This window comes from Amblyraja radiata, chromosome 32 (genome assembly GCF_010909765.2).
Source record: "Amblyraja radiata isolate CabotCenter1 chromosome 32, sAmbRad1.1.pri, whole genome shotgun sequence".
Taxonomy (NCBI): domain Eukaryota; kingdom Metazoa; phylum Chordata; class Chondrichthyes; order Rajiformes; family Rajidae; genus Amblyraja; species Amblyraja radiata.
The window spans coordinates 27,370,050-27,384,041 of NC_045987.1; the positions used below are offsets into that span (position 1 = coordinate 27,370,050).

The 13,992-nt window shown below is 43.0% G+C and overlaps 1 protein-coding gene across 1 annotated transcript in view; it reads right to left on the reverse strand.

Moving 5' to 3' along the window:
* Nucleotides 1-778: 778 nt before the first annotated feature.
* LOC116990692 (TNF receptor-associated factor 1-like) overlaps nucleotides 779-13,992 on the reverse strand; it is a 64,311-nt gene continuing 51,097 nt past the window's right edge. The window contains exons 8-11 of the mRNA XM_033048614.1: nucleotides 11,565-12,083; nucleotides 9,581-9,758; nucleotides 5,203-5,351; nucleotides 779-1,605 (exon numbers count right to left, since the gene is read on the reverse strand). Of these exons, the coding sequence (XP_032904505.1) occupies nucleotides 1,387-1,605; nucleotides 5,203-5,351; nucleotides 9,581-9,758; nucleotides 11,565-12,083 (1,065 nt within the window). The 3' untranslated portion in view covers nucleotides 779-1,386. The remainder of the gene's footprint in view (nucleotides 1,606-5,202; nucleotides 5,352-9,580; nucleotides 9,759-11,564; nucleotides 12,084-13,992) is intronic.

Below are 13,992 nucleotides of genomic sequence, written 5' to 3' on the forward strand. Positions count from 1 at the left end.
AAAGTTCCAGGCACTCACCACCCTCTTTTTTAAATTTGCCCCTCTGACCTTAAAGCTATGCCCCCTAATATTTGATTTTTCTATCCTGGGGGGGAAAACATTCTGATTGTTTATCTTACATTGTCTCTCACAATTTTACATACTTCTCTATCAGGTCTAGACACAACCTCCAGCGTTCCAGCTAAAATAATCCGAGTCCGTCCAACCTTTCCCTGCAGCTAATAACCCCTAATCCAGGCATCATCCTGGTAAAATCTGACATGTACTGCATACATTGTTGACTCAAGCTTATAAATGCCAATGCAAATCAAAATATTCCATTGCATCATTGAATTAAACCTATCAGGGGAAAAAACACCAAAAAAGTGAAAGATTAAATTCCATTAAATTAAAATACCAAGACATAAATGGGTGGCACGGTGGCGTAGTGGTAGAGCTACTGCCTCACAGCGCCAGAGACACGGGCTCGATCCTGACCACGGCTGCTTGTCTGTACAGAGTTTATATGTTCTCTCTGTGACCTGCATGGTTTTCTCTGAGATCTTCCACACTCCAAAGACGTACAGGGTTGTCCATTAATTGGCTTGATATAAATGTAAAATTGTCCCTAGTATGTGTAGGATAGTGTACGTGTGTGTGGGGATCGTTGGTCGGCGCAGACTCCGTGGGCCAAAGAACACATTTTCATGCTGTATCTTTCAATCGATTTCGAGCAATTAACAGAGCAATGAAGTTTTCATTAAAAAAATATGGGTAGGAATCTGTATCTGCCCATCAATTTTAAAATTATCTTAATTTTCTCTTTGCAATAAATGGAAATTTATTTTTCATATTAATTCCCAAATGACGTTCACACCATTTCTCTTGTCAAGCCGTTTAACAGAAATAGTCTTTATAAAGCAGTAATCGGAGACGGTCAGTAAAGTCAGATATTCAGCAGACGCTCCTCATTGGCGAAGGGACAAACTCAACTGGCAGAAGGCACAATCCAAGAGACAAAGACCTCTTGCATATATTTCATACACAAAATAAACGGAATCACCAAACAATATTTCATACTCAAAACAACAGGAACACAGGGAACACTACTGTAAAATAAATTATTACATGCACCACTAAAAATTTGCAACACTCACACAATGCAATGATTCACAATCATGAAATTCAATCATCTTAATTTTACATTTCCAAAGTTGAAAATATATATTTACAGATACCAATGTTCTATTAATAAAAATCACAATAGATGATGCAGTACATCATTCACACAGATATTTCTGTTTTTAAATAAAATTATTGTTCTGTGGTACTTGTAAAAACATCAGTGCGAAAGACAAGGCAATGAAAATACAAACTCGTTTCTGCAGCTTTTCAACTCTTGCCCCATTAACTTGCAGCATCTACAATGCATTTGATAAATATGGCATCATTTTTCAGGTAGGCCTGCTTGGGAGCGTCGAGTTTGGACAATGGTAAAAACATAGGGCATCCACTGGCAATATTCATCTCACTGACTGGTCGTTGAAATGAGGACGAGTTAGCATCTGGACGAAATGCATCAATTAAATGTTCCCGACTGTTCTGGTCCAAGAGCATGAACGTAACCTTGGAAAGGCACAGTTAAAACATTCCAAGATTAATACATTCAACTAATTAATCGGCAGCAACATACCCAGCAGGTCCCAGTATTATAGGAATCAATACTAAACCTGGAGGTGGGATACATTTAGAAGCCATTTAGTTTTGTGAAAGGGATTTTTCACAGAGTTAAATATGGAACATTAATGTACCTTCTGCATCAATATTAAATGTACAAAATCCAGGATATTCTACTCATCAGAATCATCACATTACACATGCAGAACAGAACATATTATTTTGATTGGATTTCGAATGCATGTTTCATTATTGTATGCCGTACAGCAAGGATGAATCTTTAAAGATAGACACAAAGACCTGGAGTAACTCATCAGGTCAGGCCACACCGCTGGAGAAAAGGAATAGGTGACGTTTCTCGTCGACACCCTTCTTCAGAATGAGGGTCAGGGGAGAGGGAAACTAGAGGTATGAAAAGTACAGAACAAACAGACCTGGCACCGATGATCAAGGAAATGGTCCATTGTTGGCTGTGGAAGAGATGTTAATGAAGGGATATGTACAGTGGAACTAGCAGGACCACTATGGTAGGGGAGGGGTGGAGAGAGGGGTAATGCAGGGGTTACTTGAAATGAGAGAAATCAATGTTCATACTGCTGGGGTGTAAGCTGCCCAAGCGAAATATGAGGTGCATTTCCTCTAATTTGCATGTGGCCTCACTCTGACAGTGGAGGAGGCCCAGGACAGAAAGGTCAGTGTGGGAATGGGAAGGGGAGTTAAAGTGTTTGGCAACTGGGAGATTAGGTAGATCCAGGCAGAATGAGCAAAAGCGTTCAGCGAAACAATCGGCCAGTCCACGTTTGGTCGCGCCGATGTATGAAAGTCCACACCTTGAATAACGGATATAGTAGATAAGGTTGGAGGAGGTGCAAGTGAACCTCTGCCTAACCTGAAATGACTGTTGGGCCAAGGCTAACGTGTCCATTCTGAGTACTAGATTGTTAAGGGCTTGGACACGCTAGAGGCAGGAAACATGTTCCCGATGTTGGGAGAGTCCAGAACCAGGGGCCACAGTTTAAGAATAAGGAGTAAGCCATTTAGAACGGAGACGAGGAAACACTTTTTCTCACAGAGAGAGGTGAGTCTGTGGAATTCTCTGCCTCAGAGGGCGGTGGAGGCAGGTTCGCTGGATGCTTTCAAGAGAGAGCTAGATAGGGCTCTTAAAAATAGCGGAGTCACGGGATATGGGGAGAAGGCAGGAACGGGGTACAGATTGGGGATGATCAGCCATGATCACATTGAATGGTGGTGCTAGCTCGAAGGACTGAATGGCCTACTCCTGCACCTATTGTCTATTGTTTATACTCCTCATCTTACACTAATGGTGTGTTGAAGTATTACACAAGTTGCCAATGTGCACGAGGCTCTCTTCCTCTCCTTGTAAAAGAAACATCAGGAGACTAGAACATATGCAAGGACATCCAATGTCACATTGATGGCGCACAAAAGGTGGCGACTCTTGTGTGCCGACACAGTGTGGTCCACTGCCTTACACTCTTGTACCTAGTATGACTATGCCTGATGTATAGTAGCATTGTCACTAACCTGCATGCAAAAACAATTTCACTGTACTTGGGTACATGTGACTATAAAGTGAACCATTACTGCACCTTGTTTCACTGCACCTTCCTGAATTAGGATCAGTGGCACAGAACTTTCCTTCATCCATTTTTAATTTCTCTTGGGCAGTATTTTCACTGAAATTGATAAATCATTCTGGGAAGTGTTAAGTGTGAGCAAGAGTGATGGCTTTTTGAAAATTTATAATTGTTCCAAATACTGGCTGGCCTAACTTTGAGGATACAATGGGATAAAAATGAACATGAAAGCAAGTTCAAACACTAATTTTAATTAGGGCAGGACTCATTAAGGAACCTAATCACTATCGATTAATTCCTTTGAAGCCAACGACTTTGATTAATTATGTCTGATTTAGGGATAAGTTGATCCAACAGGTCGTGACCTGAAACGTCACCTATTCAAATTCTGCAGAGATGCTGTCTGACGCTGCTGAGTGACGCTATCTTCAGTTTAAACCAACGTCTCCAGTTCCTTCCTACACAATAGCAAGTAAATGTGGATTGCAACAGTAATCTTTCCTGCAAGTGCCTCATTAAATAGATCCTCTCCAAAGCAATCACGATTAGGTCAGTGCATCATTTAGAGATACAGCATGGAAACAGGCCCAGGGACTGGAGAGGAGGGAGTTGTTGGAGAGAGGGCAGGTAGGCAGGCCCGATGCGGGAGGAAGTGCTGTGTCTCGATGGTGGAGTGGGCCGTTGGATGCCCTGCAGCAGCCTGGGGCTTGGCTGGACCGGGCGCCGCTCCAAGAGGACGTCACAGGGTCACAGAGCAGTGGAGCCGGGGTGGAGAACACCGGCAGCCACGCATGGTCAGGCCAACAGCACTTCATGGTCAGGTTAGGTACCCTACACCCATAATAACTGGGACTTGATAACAGTGCCAAATCTGGCGACTCTGTATATGTGTCTCTGTATTCTACAGCTTGTATCTGAGACCATACCCGAGATGTTTATCCAAGTGTTTATGTACATTGATACTTTGTACTGAACTGTACACAAAATGAATTTCATTGTACCTCAGTACACATGACAAATAAAGCACAAATTAAGCAATGGTCTGTGGTAATCTCTTCAGGAAACTAAATAACTTGCTAATGGAACAGAACTTAACTACCTAATTTTCTACTGCTAACCATTTTCAGAATTCTACCAAATAACATTTTAGATTGGAAGGGGGGGGGGGATCAAATGGTTTAGAATGAAGAAACCCAACTTAGGAAATCAAGATTCCCTGCAGGTAAAAACATTAAATTCTGTGATTTCTAATGAAGAAGAAAGCTTGTTGGCCTTCATAACACGAGGAGTTGAATATAGGAGCAAAGAGGTCCTTCTGCAGTTGAACAGGGCCCTACTGAGACCTCGCCTGGACTAATTTGAGGAAGGACATTCTTGCTATTGAGGGAGTGCAGCGTAGGTTCACAAGGTTAATTCCTGGGATGGCAGGACTGTCATGTGTTGATAGAATGGAGTGGCTGGGCTTGTAAACTCAAGAATTTAGAAGGACGACAAAAGAGCTGGAGAAACTCAGCGGGTGCGGCAGCATCTATGGAGATTATTAAGGGATTGGACACGCTAGAGGCAGGAAACATGTTCCTGATGTTGGGGGAGTCCAGAACCTGGGGCCACAGTTTAAGAATAAGTGGTAGGTAATTTAGAACGGAGACGAAGAAAAACTTTTTTACCTAGAGAGTTGTGAATCTGTGGAATTCTCTGCCTCAGAAGGCAGTGGAGACCAATTTTCTGGATGCTTTCAAGAGAGAGTTCGATAGAGCTCTTAAAGATAACAGTCAGGGGATATGGTGAGAAGGCAGGAACGGGGTACTTAATGTGGATGATCAGCCATGATCACAGTGAATGGCGGTGCTGGCTCAAAGGGCCGAATGGCCTACTCCTGCACCTAGTGTCTAAGGGACACAAGAGACTGCTAAATACTGTTAGAAGTTTGTGGGAATTCTTGACGTACCTTCTGCTTAAATGGCCATTGAAGCAAGGCGTCATATTCTCCCTTCATGATAACAAAGAACAAGGAGATGTGACCTCCTCGACCAGCCCCGTCTCCGTTTAAATATATTCTCATGCGCACTTTGTAGCCATATCTGCTGGTGTAGAATGCTGCAAATAAAGATTCATCAACTTTAGTTTAGAGATACAGCGCGGAAACCGGCTCTTCGGCCCACCAAGTCCACACCAACCAGCGATCCCCGCACACTAACACTACCCTACACAAACTAGGGCCTTTTTAAAAAACATTTATACCAAGCAAATTAATCTACAAATCTTTGGAGTGTGGGAGGAAACCAAAGGTCTCGTAGAAAGCCCACATAGGTCACGGGGAGAACGTACAAACTCCGTGTTGACAAGCACCCACAGGATCAAACCCGGGTCTCTGGCGCTGTAAGGCAGCAACTCTACAGCTGCGCCACTGTGCCACTTGTTGAGAAACATGTCATGTTGCCACGTGAACATTAATAAGCTGTGCACAAGATTGATACTAATTCTCAAACCGAAAATACATGTTAAATATATACATTGTTCTCATCTTCAATTAGTACACAGGATAAAAACACAATCCCTTCAAAAGGATTTTCAAGACTAAACTGTTATTAATAACTAATATAATCCTTGGTGAGATATCAGAATAGAGAAGGCAGGCAATGAAGTCCACAAGACAGGCAGGGGAGTGAACAAGCCCCTGACAATGGTGGGGATCTCAAATTCACATCACCAAAAATCACTCACATTAAATAATATCATAATGAACAGAAAAGTAAATGTGAGTTACAAATAAGGGCGAGGGATGACTTGTTATTTACCTTGAATGTGGTCAAAGAGACTCATTCAATAACAATGTACAATAAACCAATTTATTACAAATTCCGATTCGTGGTGCTTGAAGAGGAGTATATTCATTTTGATGGATCTCCTTGGGAAGGTTCAATTGGGCATTAGCCAGCTGGTTTTCATAATGTGCTCATAAGAAAACAATTACAACAAAAACATTTAAAAAAATGGGGAGACATCAAGATGTAGAAATTGGTCGGATTGGGGTAATTGTATCTTTTCTAAAAATACTTTTGTTTAAGCTGTCTAACATGGCAGCAAGATAGACACTAAATACTGGAGTATCTCAGCGGGTCAAGCAACATCTCTGGAGAAAAGGAATAGGTGAAGTTTCGGGTCAGGACCCTTCTTCAGACAGTTGCCTGCACTGCCCACTGATGTCATTCAAAATGTGCACACTTGGCTTGGTCAATGGGAAATCACATGGGAGATGATGGATACAAAGATGAGTATTATGATCATCGTATTAGGCACAAGTGAAAATACAGAGTCTATACTACATATCGTATGGAACATAAATGAGTTTGCAGGAACGGGGGGGGATTAGTCATTGAAATAAGGCAGCCAGTAAATAGCAATATCATTTGGAGACACAATTTGTGCAGCTCTATAGGACTTTGCTTAAGTTGCATTTGGAGTATTGTGTACAGTTCTGGTCGCCCCATTACAGGAAGGATGCAGAGACTTTGGAGAGGGTACAGAGGAGGTTGCCAGAATGCTGCCTGGATTAGAGGTTTCAGCTGCAGGAAGAGGTTGGATTGACTTTGATTGTTTTCTCTCGAACATCGGAGGTTGAGGAGAGACGATAGAAGGAGATAAAATTCTGAGAGGCATAGATAGGGTGGCCAGTCAGAACCCTTTCCCCCTGGGTGAAGATGTCCAACACTAGAAGGCACAGCTATAAAGGTCAGAGGGGGACAGTTTAAAGGAGATGTGCAGGGCAAGTTGCAGGAAGTTGTTGGGGCCTGGAATATACCAGCGGTGATGATGGAGGCAGATACAATAGTGGGGTTTAAGAGGCTTTTAGATTGGCACATGGAACTGCAGGGAGTGGAGGAATTTGCATCATGTACATGTAGATGAAATCAGTTTAACTTGGCATCATGTTCGGCACATACATTGTGGGCCGAAGAGTCTGTTCCTGTGCTATACTGTTCTAACTGCAGATGACGGAACTTGAGTAAAAAAAGTGCTGGAGGAACTCAACGGGTCGGGCAGCATCTGTGGAGGGAATGGACAGACAACATTTCAGGTCAGACCCTTCTTCAGAGTAAGGCTGTGTAAGAAGGGAATAGGATTAAATGGTCAATGGGGGTGATGTGAAAGCTTTGTTTATCCTTGTTGCCTCATCTGGAAGAAGTTAGTCAGTTTTGGTTCCCATGGAACAAAACTGTTGTTTAGATATTGGTAGAAATCCAAAATGATCAGCAGCCGAGTCAGTAGAGTCCAGAGAAAAGTGATATATTCCAGGACATTACTCCCTGAACAATATGATAGAAGGTTTCATGGGCTTTGACAATTTGGATAGAACACAGAAAGTGCTGGAGTAACTCAGCTTGTCAAGCAGCAACTCTGGAGAACATGGAGGGGCAACATATTTGATCGGGACCCTGCTACAGTTTGACTGTTGCAGGGCAGAAAAAGCTGAAAGAGAGGAAGGGCAGGATAAAGCCTGGCAAGTGACAGCTGGCTACAGGTGGGGGAGTTGGTTGTAGGATAAGGAGAGAAGAAGTGCATGAATAAAGGTGGCAAGCGATGGGGTTGCAGAGGGGAGGGGAGGGCAGGAGAGTGGGAGAAATGGGTGCAGATGCGGGGGGGGGGGGGGGGAAATAAGGGAAAGAGAATAAAAAAGGCAGAGCGGGAAAGAGGGGGGGTTATCTATAATTGGAGAGTCAATATTCATACTATTGGGTTGTAAGCTACCTAAGCAGAATATAAGGTGTTGCTCCTCCAGTTTGCCTGAGGCTTGACTCTGGCAATAGAGAAGGCCAAGGGCAGAAAGATCAGTATGGGAATGTGAAGAGGAATTAGCAACTGAGAAATCCAGAAGACCATGGAGGACTAAGTGCTAGTATTCAACGAATTGGTCACCTAGCCTTTGCTTGGTTTCGTCGATGTACAGGAGGCCACATTGGAAGCACCTATATGCAGTAGACGAGGTTAGAGGACGGGCACGTGGAACTCTGTCTCAACTGGAAGGTCTGTTGTGGTCCCTGAATTGAGGTGAGTGAAGCGGTATAGGGACAGGTGTTACATCTCCTGCGGTTGCAGAGGAAGTACCTGGTGAGGGGATGGTTTAGGTGGGAAGGGATGAGACGTGGCATTGACAATGAATGAGTTTTTTTTGCCGTCCCCTAATATATAATGAAATTTACCAGAAGACAGAATAATAGTTGGAAATGCTTTTTATCATTCAACGCTGAAGAAGGTCACCTTGTATACCCCAGTCTGATACTGAAACATCTGCTTTAATGCTGCCATGAAAGTTTAGTTTGGTTTATTTTTTGACATGTACTGAGGTACAGTGAAAAGCTTTGATTTGCATGCTAACCAATCAGATCAGATTATATCTCAATACAGTCAAGTCAAATTAGAAACATAGAAACATATTGGACATAGAAACAAATTCAAGTACAATAGTTGATCAAAAGGGAAGAGAGTGTAGAATATAGTTCTCAGCACTGTAGCACATTAGTTCCATGCAGAAAGTCCAATGTCTTCAATGGGGTAGCAGTGACCCGACAGTGCCCTAACTTATGGAAGAACCATTCAAAAGGACAGGAAAGGTTAAAGGGATATGGGCCAAAAGTGGGCAGGTGCGACTAGTGGGGCATCTTGGTCAGCATGGGCAAGTTGGGCCGAAGGCCCTGTTCCCACGCTGTATGACTCCAAGCATGATAACAGAGGGGAAGAAGCAGTTCCTGAGTCTGGTGGTGCACACTTTCAAGCTTCTGCATATTCTGTCCAACGGGATAAGGGAGAAGAAGGAATGACCGGAGCGGGACAAGTGGTTGATTGTGTTGGTTGCATTTCTGAGGCAGCGTGAAGTGTAGACGGAGTCAATGGTAGGGAGTCCGGTCTGTGTGATAGACTGAGCTACATCCGGGCGGTACGGTGGTGCAGAGCTAAAGTTGCTGCCTTAGACCTGGTTTCGATCCTGACTACGGGTGCTGTATGTACGGAGTTTGTACGTTCTCCCCGTGACCGCGTGGGTTTTCGCTGAGATCTTTGGTTTCCTCCCACACTCCAAAGACACACATGGGTGTAGGTAAATTGGCTTAGTAAATGTAAAAATTAATTGTCTTTTTTGGATAGTGTTAATATGCGGGGATCGCTGGTTAACACGGACACGATAGGTCAGGGCCAGTATCTCTAAAACTAAAAACTAAATCCACAACTCTGCAATTTTTTGGAGACTTATGGCAGAAAGTTTGCTAATTGCTTGAAGTTTGCACATTATTACTTAAAAATAACCAGACCATATTTTACTTAACAAGTACCTGGGGAGTAAAGACTTGTCGTTCGCCCTGACATGGCCTCCTGCCGTTTTCTATTGACGTCACCAATTTTCCAAATCAATATTCCATCATAGGAAATGTGCTCCAAATTGAGCAGCTGTATGCGGAAGTCATTGATAACCATATCCTTCAAAGCCAATAGGTGTTGCTGATCAGAAACCTGGAAATGGATTGGAATGTCAAATACTAAAATGTTATCTACATCAGCTTACAAAAATAAATAAACACCAGCACAACGACCTTCAAAAAAGCATTGCTCTAGTGGGTTAGCCTTGAGTTCTATTGATCAGTCAGAGTGATTCTCCTGCTCTGGGCTCAAGAAACATAGAAAAATAGGTGCAGGAGTAGGCCATTCGGCCCTTTGAACCAGCACTACCATTCAATATGATCATGGCTGATCATCTAAAATCAGTACCCCGTTCCTGCTTTTTCCCTATATCCCATGATTCCTTTCGCCCCAAGAGCTAAATCTCTCTTGAAAACATCCAGTGAATTGGCCTCCATTGCCTTCTGTGGCAGAGAATTCCAGATTCACAACTCTGGGTGAAGAAGTTTTTCCTCATCTCAGTCCTAAATGGCCTACCCCTTATTCTTAAACTGTGACCCTGGTTCTGGACTCCCCCAACATCGGGAACATTTTTCCTGCATCTAGCCTGTCCAATCCTTTTAAGAATTTTATATGTTACTATAAGATCGCCTCTCATCCTTCTAAATTCCGGTGACTACAAGCCCAGTCAACCTATTCTTTCATCATACGACAGTGCCGCCATCCCGGGAATTAACCCGGTGAACCTACGCTGCACTCCCTCAATAGCAATAATGTCCTTCCTCAAATTAGGGGACCAAAATTGCTCAGGTCTCCCAATATTCAAACAATTCCAGAAGATGTAACAAGTAGAATGGATAAGGGAGAGCCAGTGGATGTGGTGTATCTGGACTTTCAAAAAGCCTTTGACAAGGTCCCACACAAGAGATTAGTATGCAAAATTAGAACACATGGTATTGGGGGTAGGGTATTGATATGGATAGAGAACTGGTTGGCAGACAGGAAGCAAAGAGTAGGAATTAGAAGAAACCCGACGAGTCAAACTGAACTACACCCACATATATCACCCATCACTACTTTACCCAATTTCAGAGCTAACAGTTCACATTACAGCACAGGCCCTTTGGCCCACTGTGTCCACATCAACCATTGATCAGCCGTTCACACACTAGTTCTATGTTATCACGCTTTCCATCCACTCCCGACACTCGAGGGGCAATTTACAGAGGCCGATTAGCTACATACCCACACATCTTTGAGATGTGGGAGGAAGCTGCAGCACCTGGAGAAAACCCATGTGGTCAAAGGGAGAACGTGCAAACTCCACATAGACAGCACCTGAACGAACCCTGATCACTGGTGCAGTGAGGCTGCGCCATGGTGCAGATTTAATGTGTTGTTGGATTCAAAAATCTTTGGTAACGCATTTAAAAAAAAGTTACTTAAGACTTGAAAACTATTTGTAGTATAAAAGAAACTGGATGGTAAAGAATTGCACCACGATCACAGATCCTTAGATGAATCCCATAATTATGGTCAAATAAAAACTGACCACTTGGTGGGATAATGAAATACTGTTCATCATCTCTCTATATAGGAGTAATTATAGAATAAGTATTCCAAAAGATACAAGTTAAATTAATTGCTATAAATGAATACACCACTTACGAGTTATGACTCATTTTCAAATAGCTTAGTTCTGTTCAGTTAGTTTATTGTCAAGTGTGTCGAGGATCAGTGAAAAGCTAGTTTGAACAAGAGCTCTTCAAACCAGAGATGATACTATTCTAACAAAAGAAAAGGGAAGGGGGGGGGGATACAATTTTAGCAATAGCTGTCTTGAGATTTTTATTAAAGTGGTGTGTTTCCTACAACAAACAGGAGGGGAAAAAATGGAAATGCATAAACAAAATACTTTACCCTGCGTTCCAAAGCTTTAATGGCATCTTGGTCAATCTTGTTTTGTCTCTCAAAAGCAACCATAGTGGTATGAGTCTTTTCTACCTCTCGGTTCAAAACGGTCACAATGTTTTCAAATGTCTGGATTTTGCATTCAAGAGCATCAATTTTATTTTGACAGCCCGTCAATGCTTGACCAGAATACAGAGGTGCCGGCGAATCTGAGCTGTTACTGGATCCAGAAGCTCCTTCAAAATGATCCGTTTCTAAATCACCGTTTGATTCCACAGCCACCTGGGAGCGTAGGGAGGATAATGAATTTTTGTACGACAGAGACAGTACATTCTTTTCGATTTCTTGGACTCTGAGCTGCAGTTGAGTGATCAGTGAAGGGAGAGCAAGCACCGATGTATCTTCTTCATCATCAGCAGCGCCAAAGCTGTGCAGGCTGGTGTTCAGAGTATTGGCAAACTGGAGTAATAATGCAAGATGTGCGGCAACTGACCCACTTTCATGATCCTTGACACGTTCTTTGCTGCCCTTTATTAATGAACATTAAAGAATACAGAATTAAATACTGCACATTGAGTAGGGTAATATTTGAAACAGTGATAATTTATGTGCAATCATGTCAGATTCAGATTCAGATTCAAACGTTATTGTCATTGTGCAGTGTACAGTACAGAGACAACGAAATGCAGTTAGCATCTCCCTAGAAGAGCGACATAGAATATGAGCAATAAATAAATATATTTACGTGCATACAGTCATAGTAGTGCTATTTTTTTTTTCCCCGGTGGGAGGAGTGTCCGGGAGGGGTGATTGGCAGTCACCGAGGTACAGTGTTGAGTAATGTAACAGCCGCAGGGAAGAAGCTGTTCCTGGACCTGCTGGTCCGGCAACGGAGAGACCTGTAGCGCCTCCCGGATTGTAGGAGGGTAAACAGTCTGTGGTTGGGTTGAGAGCAGTCCTTGACGATGCTGAGCGCCCTTCGCAGACAACGCTTGCTTTGGACAGACTCAATGGAGGGGAGTGAGGAACCGGTGATGCGTTGGTGTGCTGCGTTGTCATTCTTGGAACAGGTCATAAAAACCCGTATTAAATATTACGCAGGGGCAGAGACTTTTTCCCAATTAAAACAGCGACTTTGGATGTAGACATGGAACTGCAGATGCGACAATCTTGCGAAGAACACAAAGTGCTGGAGTAACCTAGTGAGTCAGGTAGCTTCTCTGGAGGACCCAAGAGGTCTGAAGAAGGGTCCTGACCCGAAACGTTATCTATCCATGTATTCCAGAGATGCTCCCTGATCTGCTGAGTTACTTCAGCATCTTGTGTTTTACAGTACGCATTGACTTTGGATGCTCGAGTTAAAGGAATGTTCCTTCAGCAGTTCTTGATCAAGACCAAAAGATGCGACAGAAATGGATTACAGTTAATGGCTATTGATGACTTTCTAAATGAGGTTACGCAAGGCTGGATAGGGGATGGAAAGGGCAATAACCATACAATACAAATCTGATGTACAAAGTAGAAGTGACTCTTGAAGGAGTTTGACCTTTCACATTTAATTTCCTTGTGAATTTCACAGAATCTAATCAATACAACCATAGAATTCACATGAAGAAACATTCCCCTCACAGAAAATCACTGTGGAGATGCAGATGTTGTGGAAGTAACTGGAGTAACATATCCATTCTCTTTCAAATCAACTTTTCCTGCCAGGAAATGATGATGTTTGGTTTTAGTTTTTTTCCATTTTCCATTTTCCGGTCCTTCTTTAGTCATTGTTATTCAATTCATCCTCTTCACTATCCATCACCATTCTGACAGTTAAGTAACTCACTGCAGTTTAATTTACTTTAGAGATACAGCGCGGAAACAGGCCCCTCGGCCCACCGCGCCCGCACCGACCAGCGATCCCCGCACATTAACACTATCCTGCACACGAGGGACAATTTTTACATTTACCCCAACCCAATTAACCTACAAATCTACAAAGACCTGCACGTCTTTAGAGTGTGGGACGAAACCGAAGATCTTGGGGAAAACCCACGAGGGTCATGGGGAAAATGTACAGACAGCACCCGCGGTCAGGATCGAACCCGGGTCTCTGGCGCTGTAAGGCAGTCGCTCTACCGCTACGTCACTGTGCCGCCATAACTCATTTGGACAACTTTTATAACATCACTGTAACTCAGTTCTGCACCTTGTGCAATACATCGTACAGACTGAAATTTAAAAAAAGGACTAGTTGTAATGTTCCTGGAAGACAGCAAGACCCTTTCAGCCAAAGAAAGATTGGTCCCATATATTGTAAATATATTTAATGTGAAGATAACTGGGCATTAAATCACGAATTGACATTCTTCAAGAATCTGAAGAAGGGTCTTGACCCAAAACGTCACCCATTCTTTCCTTCCAGAGATGCTGCCTGTCCTGCTGAGTT